The sequence below is a fragment of the Puma concolor genome, chromosome C1 (genome assembly GCF_028749965.1).
Source record: "Puma concolor isolate L17-30 chromosome C1, mPumCon1.1.hap2, whole genome shotgun sequence".
NCBI lineage: Eukaryota > Metazoa > Chordata > Mammalia > Carnivora > Felidae > Puma > Puma concolor.
In genome coordinates, this window is record NC_141674.1 from 71,897,790 (window position 1) to 71,912,422 (window position 14,633).

At 42.0% G+C, this 14,633-nt stretch overlaps 1 protein-coding gene across 2 annotated transcripts in view; it reads right to left on the reverse strand.

Annotated features, from left to right (window-relative positions):
• The window catches only part of MCOLN2 (mucolipin TRP cation channel 2), a 57,961-nt gene that overhangs the window by 35,831 nt on the left and 7,497 nt on the right, over positions 1–14,633 (reverse strand). For both annotated transcript variants that reach the window (XM_086717431.1, XM_086717432.1), the window contains exon 2: positions 3,312–3,471. In XM_086717431.1, the coding sequence (XP_086573557.1) occupies positions 3,312–3,471 (160 nt within the window). The remainder of the gene's footprint in view (positions 1–3,311; positions 3,472–14,633) is intronic.

Genomic DNA, 14,633 nt, shown 5'->3' on the forward strand with positions numbered 1-14,633 from the left:
AAAATTCTTACACATTAAGTGCAGCCTGGCAAAATTACGAATTTAAGACCTGATTGTGATATGAGTGTAGGAGAAAATATTCTGTACCAGGTTAAAAAAAAAAAAGATATTGCTCTAATAATGTACAAAGAATATGGGAGGGAAAGCATAGAACAAGCAAAAGAATGTGAACACCTCTCTGAAGGTTATAAATTACTGCAGAATGCAGAATAGGAATGTCTTTTTAAAAAAAAAAAAAAAGGTTTCCTTCTCATCAACCCTGATAAAATGCCACCCATCTCATTAGACTTGAGGATGGAGTATTAAGAGACAGAAAAAGAGGAGGAAGGACAAGTGGGATTTGAAGGAAAGAAAGGTATTTGAGAAATCTGCTCCAATTAGATATCACCCAGGTAGCAAAACTTATTAGAATGATCCTCCAGCGGAGCAAGAGTTGAATCCCTCTCAACTTTGTCAGGGGAGACAGGGTACACTCACACAATAAGTAAACCATCAATTCCCAGAAACAGTCTCCTAAAAGTGAAAGCAGTGAGATAGACAGCAAGGGGGACTAGTGTGCCAAGGAAAGCCACGTGTTGAGTGGTCAGGCAAGACTGGTGGGGGACTTCCAATGGCACCTGCAAGATGATGGAGAAAATTCCACTCTGGATTTGGTGGAGAAAACAGGGCAGGGATGAGAATCCCTGGGTGCATCCACCTGGCTGGGATCTGGGCAGGAAACAACAGAGGAAAGCCCATTGGAAGGGCAAGTTGAAGGAGACTGTGGAAATCTAAATTTCAAGCTACACAGTCAAGATTTTCTTCTGCAGGAAATGGGTACCACAAAAGTTTCTGAGCAGGAGAGTGACCCAATGAAGGCATTCTAAGAAGAATTCATTTGATATTAGCATTTAACAGACTGGTATGTATGTAGATAATAAAGGGAGGTATAAGACAAAGTCTGGAAGCAGCCTGGTTAACGTGCCTGTATTCCTAGACTGCACAATGAGAACAGGACCCATGTCTGGAATAAAAACAATCTGAGAATAAGAATGCAGACTCCAGAGTCAGACCAAGGGGCTCCAATCCGACTCTACCACTTACCAACGGAATGGTCATAATCAGGTTACTTCCTCTCTTTAGCCCCATTTCCTCATTCACAAGAAGCGGGCAGTAACTGACCCCACCTCACAGGGTTGCGGTGAGGATGAAATGAGTTAACACACATAAAGCACTTGTGCCTGGCACATGGAGAAGGCTACACCACGTGTTACATCTCAGCAGCAGTAACGTATTGACAGCTGTATTCCCAACAGAATACACAGCACAGGTTGCGCTTCAAACATACTTTAAATGAACAAGAGAAGAGTCTGTGCCAGAGAGAGAAGATAGTGAGTGTGGCAAAACATAAGCTGACACGGTTTTGAAGGAAGAATCCGGGGGATTTAATAGATACCAGGACAAAGAAGGTAAGTCAAAGATGGTGATGTTCTGTGCCTGGATAAGCTAGAGTTCTAGTAACATTAATAGACCAAGAAGCTGAATGGAAAGCTGGTTTGGCCAGAGAAGAAAGTGGGAAACAATTAAAATTAACCAAATGAAACAGGGGACATTATCTCTCCTCCTTCCATGTAATACTAATAATGCACCCACTTTATAGGATGCCAAAATTAAGACTTCAAGACCAAGACTTAAAATGAAAAATAATTTTAAATGGAGAAAGTCAAGCATACACATTTAACAGTGGCCCTGTATCTCAATTTTGTTGGTTTTTTTTTAAGCTTGTTTGTTTAATTTTTTTTTCTTCGTTTTTATTTATTTTTGGGACAGAGAGAGACAGAGCATGAACGGGGGAGGGGCAGAGAGAGAGGGAGACACAGAATCGGAAACAGGCTCCAGGCTCTGAGCCATCAGCCCAGAGCCTGACGCGGGGCTCGAACTCCCGGACCGCGAGATCGTGACCTGGTTGAAGTCGGACGCTCAACCGACTGCGCCACCCAGGCGCCCCAAAGCTTGTTTGTTTTAAAGCAACTTGGTTACCCTAAAACTTGGTGCACTGAAAGCATGTTATACAGTGAAATACCCTCTTTATGATCACAGAATAAAGATGCAACTTCAGTTACAGCAGGAACTTCCTCTCATCTCTAAGACTATATGAAGGTATTTTTAGCAAGGTATTTATTTTTGTGTTCCAGAAATAACATCTTTTTAAAAAATATTGTTTAATTTTTAATTTCTATTTTTTAGAGAGAGAGAGCAAGTAGGGAGAGGGACAGCGGGAGAGAGAGAATCTCAAGCAAGCTGCATACTCAGCATGGATCCCACAACCCTGGGATCATGACCTGAGCGGAAATCAAGAGTCGGACACTCAGCCGACTGAGCCACCCAGGTGCCTCCAGAAATAACATCTTTATAAACATCTTTACATGGATAACAGAATGATTATTGTCAATGGAACCAAATACCCCAAATCAGTAGAGTTTCTAAAAGGGTATGCATTTTAAATGTAGTTACCTAGAGAGGCCGCCCCCCCCCCAAAAAAAAAAAAAACTGGTTCCAAACCACAGTCTCAAAAACTAGATGACAACTTTGATGGCTGTAGTGATGCTGGTGATTAAGTCTCAAGGATATAAGGGCGCCTGGGTGGCTCAGTTGGTTAAGCGTCTGCCTCTTAATTTCAGCTCAGGTCATGATCTCACGGTTCGTGAATTTGAGCCCTGCATCAGGCTCTGTGCTGACAGTCCAGAGCCTGCTTGGGCTTCTCTCTCTCTTTCTCAAAAATAAATAACTTAAAAAAATATGAAACTCAACAGAAGATCCCAGTGTGTAGCCTTTGTGTGCTCCTGCTAGATGGGGTGGAGGTGGGTAAGCGTTTACTTAAAGCACTTAGCTACTGATGGAAGGGAGACAGTGTTCTGATAAATCCCAACACAGAACAGTCAAAAATGCGGATTTCAAAAGTGTATTTGAATGAAGATGAGAAATTCGAAGGACACCATCACCTGGGATTGAGCAGATTTTGCCAGTCTACGTGCTTCACTCGGATACAGAACTCCACCCCCACCCCCCACAGACATACAGGTCTACTATTCTATACAGATCTATGATTTATCTGTATTTACCTCATAATCCCTTACTAAAACACGGTCCTCATCAAAACTGAACTTCAACCTACCCTCTGCCCTCCAGAGTCAACATAATTTTACAGTTTTATGAACTTGAGTGTGGACTTTTCAGAACAAAAGTTAAAGGCGGAACACCTGAAAACTGTTTCACCTTGTGGTAAGGGGAAAAAAAAAAAAATCCCCGAACAAACTGATAATGTGAATTACCTGCGTGGTGACCATGGCTATCTTCAAAATCTGCAGTCCCAGCTTCCATGGGATCTGGTGTCGGGCTCGGTATTTTTCACAAGGGTTCATGAAATAAAACTTCAGGTCTTCCCGCAGACACTCCTCTTTCACCTCAGAATCAAGATGAGCCATTGCATTTCTGCCACACAAGACCAATTTTTAAATTAGCAGAACATCTTGTTCATCAGACAGTTTCTGAATAATGCTTTCCATTCGTGTTCTTTACCCATTCTTACAAGCAAAATTCTCTCTCCAAACAGTAACCTCCTTTTCTCTTCAGAAATCTGAAAATTATTCAGGACCCTCTCTCACCTGCCTTTCCACATAGTTTTTCATCTTGTTCAAAATAGCCATTCTCAAAAAATTTGTAAGAACAGGATTTTATTTGCAAGACTCATCAATTCCTACCTCTCAACATATAGCATTCACCTGTCACTGGAATACTAACAAAAACTAGATGGGATAGTTTCATGATACTCCAGGTATGAAACCACAGAAATTTAGCAAGAATTATATTGCCATGAAAATAGAGAATCTTTGTTCTATAATGCTGTACTCAATGATTATGCCCCTTCTTTTGATTATATAGCAGTGAGTATAAGATTCAAAACGTAGATACCTTTAAAAAGTTAAAATAGTATCTGTTTATGCCTAGTCAATTATTTGTGTCACCTTACATTAGTAAAGTTTTCTTTTACTATTTTGAGGACAGTGGGCTCAGAAATGGGCATGTGACTCAAGCTAGGCCAAAAAGAACCAATGAGTTATGGTCACAAGACTGTGATTATATCTGATGGGAGAAACGCCATCCTTCCACTAAGTCGTTGTCGAATTGGGGCGTGCAAAACAATCCACTGGCAGTATAGAAAGTATTAGTACTTCTATTTTATTCTTTCTTTTTTTAAATGTGTTTTATACTTTAATCTTTTATTTTACATAAACTCTACACCCAACGTGCGGCTCAAACTCACTACCCTGAGATCAAGAGTCATATGCTCTACTGACCCAGCCAGGTGCCCCTATTTTATTCTTTACCTTAAAAAAAAAAAAAAAAAAACTGAACTCTACTAATAATTAATACAACATGGAATAACAGTGGTATATAATGGCATATAATTTATAAATAAACATAAACACATGGAGAACATGTGCTTAACTTTTACCATTGGATATATAATCAACAAAGTTTGCAGATCATAGACTTAGAGCAAAGGCTGTGAGTCTGGAGTCTGTGAAAGCCACCTTGCCATCACAAGAGAGCAAGTCAGAGAGTGAAGCTAACACAGAACAGACAAAAGATAGACACTAAGCCTAATGGCAATACTTGAGTTCCTTGATCCAGCTGTACCTGAAGCCATTCATCTCAAGACTTTCAATTTGAGCTAATAAATACTCTTTGGGGCTTAAGCTAGTTTAAGTTAGACTTCTGTTTCTCACAACAGGAAGTGTCTTGATGGTAAATTTAATGAATAAATTTTACTAAGTTCAGCCAATCACTCAAGGTACTCATCTCTAGGGAAGTTTCTATACTTGGGGGTCATTTGCGGGCATCTTTTCACCTGAAATATCTGAATGACCTATTTTTATACTGACTTCAGATCTACATTATCTACCCCAATTAACAAGTTTTAAAGAAGACTAAAAAGGAAAGACTATTTTAAGGCTTATATTAAGACCATTTAAGGCTTATACTCAGTTAATAATTTTCTATTTTTAAATTGATTTTTAGACCTTCTATTTCCAGAAATAGTAGGCTAGGTTATTCATAATTCACCTGCTGGGCAGAAGGAAGGGAAAAAAGGAAGGAAGGAAGGAAGGAAGGAAGGAAGGAAGGAAGGAAGGAAGGAAGGAAGGAAGGAAGGAAAAGAAGGAGGAAGAATGTAAGAAAGGGGAAAGGAAAAAGAAAGGAAGGGGAGGAAGAAGGACGTTAGAAAGAAAGGGAAAGAAAAAGAAGAGAGAGAAGTCAGATGCTGGATAAAATACATATTTCTTTTGGGGGGTGTGGGAAGTTAGAGGAAGTACCTGTAAAAGACTGAAGAATTAGAACAATAAGTCCTAGAGATCTAACGCATGATATAGTGAATATAAACAGTAATGCTGTATTATAAACATCAAACTTGCTAACAGACTAGATCTTCCAATTATTCCCACCACAAAAAAGAAATGATAGGGGCGCCTGGGTGGCTCAGTCAGTTAACCGTCCGACTTCGGCTCAGGTCATGATCTCGCAGTTTGTGAGTTCGAGCCCTGCATGGGGCTCTGTGCTGACAGCTCAGAGTCTGGAGCCTGCTTCGGATTCTGTGTCTCCTTCTCTCTCTGCCCCTCCCGCACTTGTGCTCTGTCTCTCTCTGTCCCTTAAAAATAAATAAATGTAAAAAAAAAAATTTTTTTTTTAAAGAAATGATAATTCTGTGAGGGACAGAGGAGCTAACTATTGCTATGGTGGCCATTATATTACAATATATACATGCAACAAATCAACATGCTGAACACCTGAAATCTGTACAATGATATATGTCAAATATATTTAAATTAAAAAAAAACTTGTAATAAAGTTTCTAAACCTGTAAACTTGTAAAATGGTTCTCAGAACACTTAAAAATTTTTAAGAGCAAGGAACGCCTGGTCTAGTCTTGGGGAGAACCTGGAGAAATGCGGGCACATGTACTGAGGCTTCAGTCTGCAGCCCTGGGAAAGGGGAGTGAAGGAGCCAGGATTCAAGGCCCAAAATCCATCCAAGACCTGCTAGGAGATCCTCCTCAGATGTAGACAGGGGTCTCAAAGTGCTACCACCTTATCAGAAAAATAACTAGCATTAAAACTACCTGTCCCCAAGCTTAGAGCACTACAGAAAAGGCCAAAGTAGTTTCAAATAAAAGAAAAGGAAATTTAAGAAATGGGCCCATCCTGAGAAATGATGTCCACAACACAGCCTTTTGAGCCTCACACCTGGATGAGCCAGAGAACATCAAACCAAGCTTGCTTGGTTTCAGACTGAAACTGCCCTCCGTCTCCCAGCAAACTCACACAGACTTCTCCGGAGGTTCATCCTAGGACTTGGGCACTCTAACAAATAACTTGGAAAACACATCCATCAGCTGGGAGTAAGACATAACCAAGCACATGAGGAAACCAAGCAATATGGAACAGCCTACTTAGAAACAGGGAGCAGAGGGGTTCCTGGGTGGCTCAGTCATTTGGGCATCTGACTTTGGCTCAGGTCATGATCTCAGGGTCCATGAGTCTGAGCTCCACGTCGGGTTCTGCACTGACAGCTCAGAGCCTGAAGCCTGCTTTGGATTCTGCGTCTCCCTCTCCCCTGCTCATGCTCATTCTGACTCTGTGTCTCAAAAATAAATAAAAATGTTTAAAAAAAGAAAGAAAGAAAGAAAAAGAAACAGGGAGCTGAAACAGAGCCAAGTATATCAGAATCAGACATGGGTTAGAAGACTCATGCTCAGCATATTGAAAGACAAGATTAGGTACAAATACCTCTAAGACCAACTTGGGGAAACCAAAAAATACTTTCAGAAATGAAGAATCAATGACCACATGAGTCTCATCTCAAAACAATGAGGAGACCTTTAAAATGTGTTTGCCTGCATCCATTCTAGTTACCTCGGGACTCGATCTGACCACCTTACCATGCACTGTGCTGGGAGAGCTGGGTACTCGGGACTCAAAGCTGGAGAGGTTCCCCGAACTGCTGATGTTCAGTGTCCAGTAAGAGAGAAAGACTTATGAACGCGTATTCCCAGGTTATCCCATAGCTCAGTGAGTGTTGCACCATAGTGTGAAAGCACTGTGGAAATTGGCTAACTCTGGAAGAGGGGGACACAGAGCCAGAGGGAAATCCATCATAACACACAGAGGGGTAAGTGCCACAGGGATGCCTGACAAAGAGCACCGAGGGAGGCATTTCCAAGAAGAAAGTGGTATCCTGACAGCTCATCCTCCACCATGAACCTTCAGACCCCTGGAACACACCAGAAGAAGTTTTCGTGGGCCTGTCTGAGCAGTGCTGAATTTAGAGTTAACCACCATTGCTTTAGCAGAACCATGTTGGTAACGTATTCATCCTGATGATTCACAGTCATTTGTTTTTCATTTAATTAAACGAAAAGGGGCATCTGAAAAGTTGTGATAAACCCTCAGAAGGCGGCATGGAAACTCCTCTCCCACATACACCCCTGGCCTCTAGTGTGAGAAACACCATGCTGATGAAAGATGTGGTCTTCTTGAAAACAGTGGTGTGAAACACAGGGCATTAGGTCAAATACTCGCTGAACGCCTTGTGGGCCCAGCTCTGCCAGAGACATTTTCCTGCCTTCCAAGAGCTCAGTTCCATGGAAGGGAAAGAGATGAACACATACAAGTACCATAAAATGTGTTCCCTGCTGTAAGTGAAATCTCCATTGAGCACCCCGGGAACAGAGAGAACGCAGTGCCCCAATTGCTTCAAGTGGCTTCAAACAAATCTTTCAGCTGCTGGTTTCTTTGACTACATGGCCATTAAATGTTCAAAAAATGGTAACTGACTTTAACATTACCCTAAGAAACCTTATTAAGAAAATAAGTCACAGGCAAAAAAAAAAAAAAAAAAAAAAAAAAGAGAGAGATAACAGACATCAGAATCACTTATTGTGTTAAATTATTGACATTACTCCACCCATCCAGAAGTTTTTTGCTTACAGAGCAGTTGTAAGACTTCTAGCAATGTGAAGGATAAAAAGAAAAATGAAAACGCTAGCATGAAGAACTTCCCCCTCAGGCATACTGAGCCACCTGGTGAAATAAAGAATAGTACTAGCCAAATGTAATCAACAGAGGATAGAATGCTAGAAATACAGAAAAAAAAAATTAATGTGAATAATAAAGCTACAGGATGAGATGGCTGTTTTTAGTCAGTCCAACTTGGGGCTCCTGGGTGGCTTAGTCAGTTGAGTGTCTGACTCTTGATTTTGGCTCAGGTCGTGGTCTCACAGTTCGTGAGATCAAGCCCCGAATCCAGGTCTGTGCTGGCGGCATGGAGCCTGCTTGGGATTCTCTCTTTCTCTCTCTCTCTCTCTCTCTCTCTCTCTCTCTCTCTCTGTCCCTCCCCAGCTCGCATGGTCTGTTTCTCTCTTTCCCTCTCAAAATAAATAAATAAACTTAAAAAAAAAAAAAGTCCAACTTAGGTTTAGAAATAACATCTGAAGTTTGGAAGAAAAGGTGATGATATTTTGGCTTAAAAATTCTAGAATCTCAAGAATAATGTAAATGTACAAGCTTTCTAAACTTTACTTTTCTGAGAGCTTTTCCTTGCACCCCTCTTCCCAATTTGTAGATCTGCCCTAGTTCCCTGTTCGGTGAAGGGTATTAAATACACACTCAGATACAACTGGACATACTATAACAGAAATATAATGGTGTCAAACAAACAACCAATGCAAAGTGAAAAAGAAGGAAAACTAAAAACACAAAAGAGGCAAGACAATATCACAAGACCAAAACATCCCTGCATTTGCCACTTAATCATCCAACACCCTCCTGTGCTCAGGCTGGGTGTTTGGTACAGGAAGCCTGAAGCCGCGATCACAACTGTCCAAGCAAGAGTTAAGTCAGCAGGAAAAACACTGCAAGCTCTATCACAAATGATGAAAATCAGCAACAGGTTGAGAAAAGGACAGAGAGTGGGACTCACAACTCATAACGCAATTCAGGGGACGAGAAATTGCACCATGAAATCAGTCAAGGAAGAGAAATCAGTGAAGATCGCACTCTGACCCACCAACTGTGGGTTTGTGAAAGTGAAATTGCATGAAATAAATAAGAGTAATCATGACTCATGAATTATTTATGTTTCACTAAACTATAGGAAATGCACGATCTGGATTATTTAAGCTTAATAAGTGGCACTGTTAGAGACCAAAATAGCAGAGGAAAAAAGCACCATATTGGTGAGCATAAAGACAAAATCTAGAATAGAATGGAAATTCACCCACACGATGGGCTAGAATGGAAAACTAAAGAGGACTCAGGAGAGAAAGAAGCCTGAGTCTTAGTGCTACGGGTGAGAAGTCAGAGAAGAAGCACATCAAAGCTCCCGTCTGTTATTAAGAAAACCTACTCTTCCCTCAGATGCTCAAGACTGTGTGATGTCCCCTAATTTTAAGGCTATCATGTGTCCGAGGGCAATTCCAGCTTTAACAAATCAATGACTAAGAAAGTCTATGGAAGCTTGAAGTTTTTTTAAAAAGCAAAAGAAAACAAGGTACCAGCAATTCTTAACCTCGCTGGGGTCATAACCCCGTGTGAGAACCCGCGAAGGCTCTTGGCCTTTGCCTCAGAAAAATACACACACAAAGTTCAGTGATGGTACCTTGTTCCCATTACCATGATCGGCTCAGCAAATAAGCTAACCAGCCCAGGCCGCTAGTTTTTCAGTTTGCATGACCCTTACCCTACTCAAAAAGAGGTATGAAAGATTGTTTTCTATTACAGTGGCCTCCAAAGAGGGGTGCGTGCACACAAGGGACTATTCACTGGTATGTGAGAAGAAAGGGTTAGGGCTACTAACTGTATTAACCTAGCAAAGAGAGAAGTTAAGATTTACAATTTTACACATTTTAATACTAACTGTATTAACCTAGCAAAGAGAGCAGATTTACAATCTTACACATTTTATTTTTGAGACAGAGAAAGAGAGAGAGAACAAGTCAGGGAGGGGCAGAGAGAGAGAAAGGGGATCAGAGGATCCAAAGCGGGCTCTGTACTGACAGCACAGAGCCCTATATGGGGCTCGAACTCACAAACTGTGAGATCATAACCTGAGCCAAAGTCGGACGCTTAACCGACTGAACCACCCAGGCACCGCTAAATTTATGAGTTTTATCATATGGATTATTATGTATCATACCCAAGCTGCCCTCACTTGGCCAGAATGCCTGTGTTTCACGTAGGTATGCAAGGCAACCTGGGCGGGGGGGGGGGGGGGGGGGGGAGAAAGCAAGATCCCAAAGTAGGGGGTTGATGTTGGTGGCCTCACTGGTTTTCAGCATATTCCTACCACTTAAGGTTTAGGTGAGCCCATTTAAGCATTTTTGGAGTATATTATCCAGTTTAGTCAACCCTCACAAGGTGGGCAAGAGACATAAAGATTCTTACAAAAAAAATGAGACTCGCTGGAACCAATGAGGGCCTACATTAGCATCAAGAAAATGAAGACACAAATACTCTCCTAATATAAACTTTGTTTTCCATGAGTTCAAAAAAGATGAAAGGGGTGCCTAGGTGGCTTAGTCAGTTAAGCGTCCGACTTCAGCTCAGGTCATGATCTCAGGGATCTCACGGTTCACAAGCCCCGCGTCAGGCTCTGTGCTGACAGCCCAGAGCCGAGAGTCTGCTTTGGATTCTGTGTCTCCCTCTCTCTCTGCCCTTCCCCCATTTGCGCACTCTCTCAAAAATAAATAAACATTAAAAAATGTTTTCAAAAACAAATATGATCTGAAAAGAAGTTGGAAAAAAGAAACAGATTTATCAAGAAAACTATTCAAAATATTGGCCAAAGCTACTATTGTTAAATGTATGTGTTATACCCCAAGTTATTAGGTAATGACACTATGAAGTCATAATGATGTAAAGCACTGCATTTAGCAATTTATTTTATTTTTTATTTAAAAAAAATTTTTTTTTTCAACGTTTATTTATTTTTGGGACAGAGAGAGACAGAGCATGAACGGGGGAGGGGCAGAGAGAGAGGGAGACACAGAATCGGACACAGGCTCCAGGCTCCGAGCCATCAGCCCAGAGCCTGACGCGGGGCTCCAACCCACGGACCGCGAGATCGTGACCTGGCTGAAGTCGGACGCTTAACCGACTGCGCCACCCAGGCGCCCCTAGCAATTTATTTTAATATCCTATCTCACCCTTTAAAATGTTCGCTTTACCTGTTTTATAGAATATGGTTCTACAAACAATATACAAACATACATTCAGAGAGGGGGGATGTTCTTTTAACTGATGGGGGGAATTGTCAAAAATATTTGGAGGGGTGCCTGGGTGGCTCCATGGGTTAAGCGTCCGAGGTCGGCTCAAGTCATGATCTCACAGTTCGTGAGTTCGAGCCCCGCGTCTGGCTCTGTGCTGACAGCTCTGAGCCTGGAGCCTATTTCAGATTCTGTGTCTCCCTCTCTCTCTGCCCCTCCCCTGCTCATGCTCTGTCTCTGTCTCAAAAATAAATAAACATTAAAAGAAAATATTTGGGACTACTTCTCCAGTGTTTCAGAGCTCCAACCACACCACCACCATAGATGTGGATGTTCTTGTGTTACCACTGCTGATATTACAAACTCCTTAGCTTGGGAGAAACTGGTGTTTGTTCCCCAAGATCCTGACAGACATCCCTGTTGAGGTATCTTGTTTTGATGCAGTGGCACTAGAACAGAATAGTTTTCTTAATTCACAACGATCTCTTACTAGTCACACAGGATGGGACCGCAGAAGCAGGTGAACCACTTCCCAAATCTATCCTTCCTGTACCCTTAGCACAGGTAACAGTAAGTACATCTATATAGCTCTGCATTGTCTGGTCCCACCTACCTCCCCAATGTCATCTTTCCCCCGCCAAACTTAATCATCTACATAATTTTATTTTATTGTTTTAATGTTTATTTATTTTTGAGAAAGAGAGAGTGTGAGCAGGAGAAGGGCAGAGAAAGAGGGAGACCGAATCTGAAGCAGGCTCCAGGCTCTGAGCTGTCAGCACAGAGCCCAACGCGGGGCTCCAGCTCACCAAAGGTGAGATCATGATGCCAAGTTGTTTGTTAGGTGCAAAGGTTTGATAGACTCAAGTTAAACATTTTTGCCTGGAATATATCATAGATGACATTGTATACTTCATACGACATCCCATCCAGAGATATAATATCAGATTGATGCACAGGGTGGGCTTTTTAAAGTATAAACTGTATCATGTCAATATTGCCTAAATCCCACTTATGGCTTCCTTTGCATTTATTCTATAATACGAAGTCGGACGCTTAACCGAGTGAGCCACCCAGGCACCCCTCATCTACATAATTTTAAAGGAACTATGTAACAAACCCACCCCTGATTTCTGCTCCTTAGAGGCAAATTCTTTTATGTTTCTTTTCAGTTATTTACTTTAATATTTCTAAATAATGCTGCCCCACTATTTATTTCTCTTTTAGATATTATCAATCTACATCCTCCCATGGAAAAGATGATTTTAGCTCTTATATCTGTCCCCCACCCACCAGCAAGCATACACCTGTCCCCTCCCCACTCATCATCTCAATAAAATTTTAATAAAGCTTTTGGATACTCAGAATTTTTGAAGTGAATATGCAAATGTGTTTCACAGTTGAGCCACTAGTACACTGTGATTTTATATTCCTCCTTGTAAGAAAAAGCTTTTGGAGTTAATTGCCCCTTTTCCCCATTTGCTCAGTTTTCAACAGACCAGCTGGGATTCCATCACCAAACTCTGGCTGAATCTGCCAGCTCCCTTCAAGGTAATCAAACAAGGTGGGCAACTCGTCAAATTCTTTCTTCTCCCAGTTCTTTCTTCTCATCGTTCCTGGAGCCTCATCCTCCTGCTCCAACCTACACTGGTTGCTTCCTAATTCCTGTTCAGGGCCATCAACTTGGAAATTCCCCTCACCTCCTTCCCAAATTGGAATCCACATTTCCTGGAATTCCTTTGCTCCCTCATTTTTATGGAGAGTATCCATCAGTCCCATCTTGTGAAAGGAAGCCCAGAAGGTAAATTTTGAGACCTCCTTTGACAGACACTGCTAATTGCCTACCTGGTATCCAGTCTTCCCTTTTTCCTGAGTTTGTTGAGGGTTGGGAATGTATTAAGACCCAAGAATAGACTACTTCAATATTAGAGCTAGAGAAGAACTTAGGGCCACTGTTTGCAAACTCAGCTACACACTGAGTCACCTGGGGCACCTGAAGAACACTGAAGCCCAGCCTCCATCCACAGAGATTCTGGCCTAATTGGCGTGGGTGCGGCCCAGGCACTGAGGCTTTTAAAAAGCTCCCCAGGTTATTCAAATGTGCACCCACTTTGAAATCCTCTACCTTGCGGATGATCTGTTCCCATCTCCTTATTTTATGAATGAGGCAATTGAGGTGCCCTCAGGTTGCAACCTGCCCCCAAAAGAATCCAATTTACTGACCCCCCTGTCCAGTGTTCCTTCTTGATCCCTGAATTAAATATTTCTTAAGGAGTAATTGCCTGGGTGGCTCAGTCGGTTGAGCATCTGACTTCAGCTCAGGTCATGATCTCATGGTTCATGGGTTCGAGCCCCACATCTGGCTCTGTGCTGGCAGTGAGGAGCCCGCTTGGGATCCTGTCTCCCTCTCTCTCTCTGCCCCTCCCTCCCCACAACAAATAAATAAAACATTTTTAAATAAAAGGAGTAACAGCCTGGAAGATAGTCAGGAATGAAGGGGAAAAAAATGTCATGTTCAAATAAACTAGTATTTCAAATACAATTTCTCTTATTTAGAAATGTGTGATAATTTGGCCGACAACAGAATCCTAGTCCATAAATTCGGGAGACTTCTAAATGGTCATGTTATTAAAATGAGAAGGAAAAAACAAGTAAAGCTACCTGATGGGATGAATCCAACATTTCTTTTCCTCAGGGTCTTCAGACTCTTTAGAGCAAACCCTTAGTTTCCATTTTTTATTCCCCAGTGAACCCTCTCCGGCTGCAGGTGCCAATGGTCACTTCTCAGGCTGCAGCTTAGTGGCTGGGCCGCCTTTGATACCGCTGACCAGTACAACCCCGGGGCAACCTCTTCCCTCTGCTTCTAGGACATCCCACTCCCCTGGTTCTTCTGCCTACCTCACTGGGCATTTCTCAGCCTCCTTTGCTGGCTCCTCTTCCATCAGACTTCGGGTGCCAGAGAGCCTCAGGACACAGTCCAGGGCGTTTCTATCCTCTGTCCTCCTTTCTCGAGACCCAGTCCTGTGGCTTTAAATACTACCCACATGATGTGGACTTTCACATCTGCAACTCCAGCAAATCTCTCTCTTGAACAGACTCCCTTATCCAACCTTTTCCTTGAAACTCCACCCACACGTCTAATAGATTTCTCACACCAACCCCCACCCACTTCTCCACCCATCTGCTCAGCACAGTGATTACACACATTTATCCAGATGTTTCAGCTGTAACCACTCCCCCTATCAGTGATTTTCCACCTTGGCTGCACACTAGAAGCATTTGGGGACAATTATTTATTTAAAAATTTTTAATGTTTGTTTATTACTGAGAGAAAGAG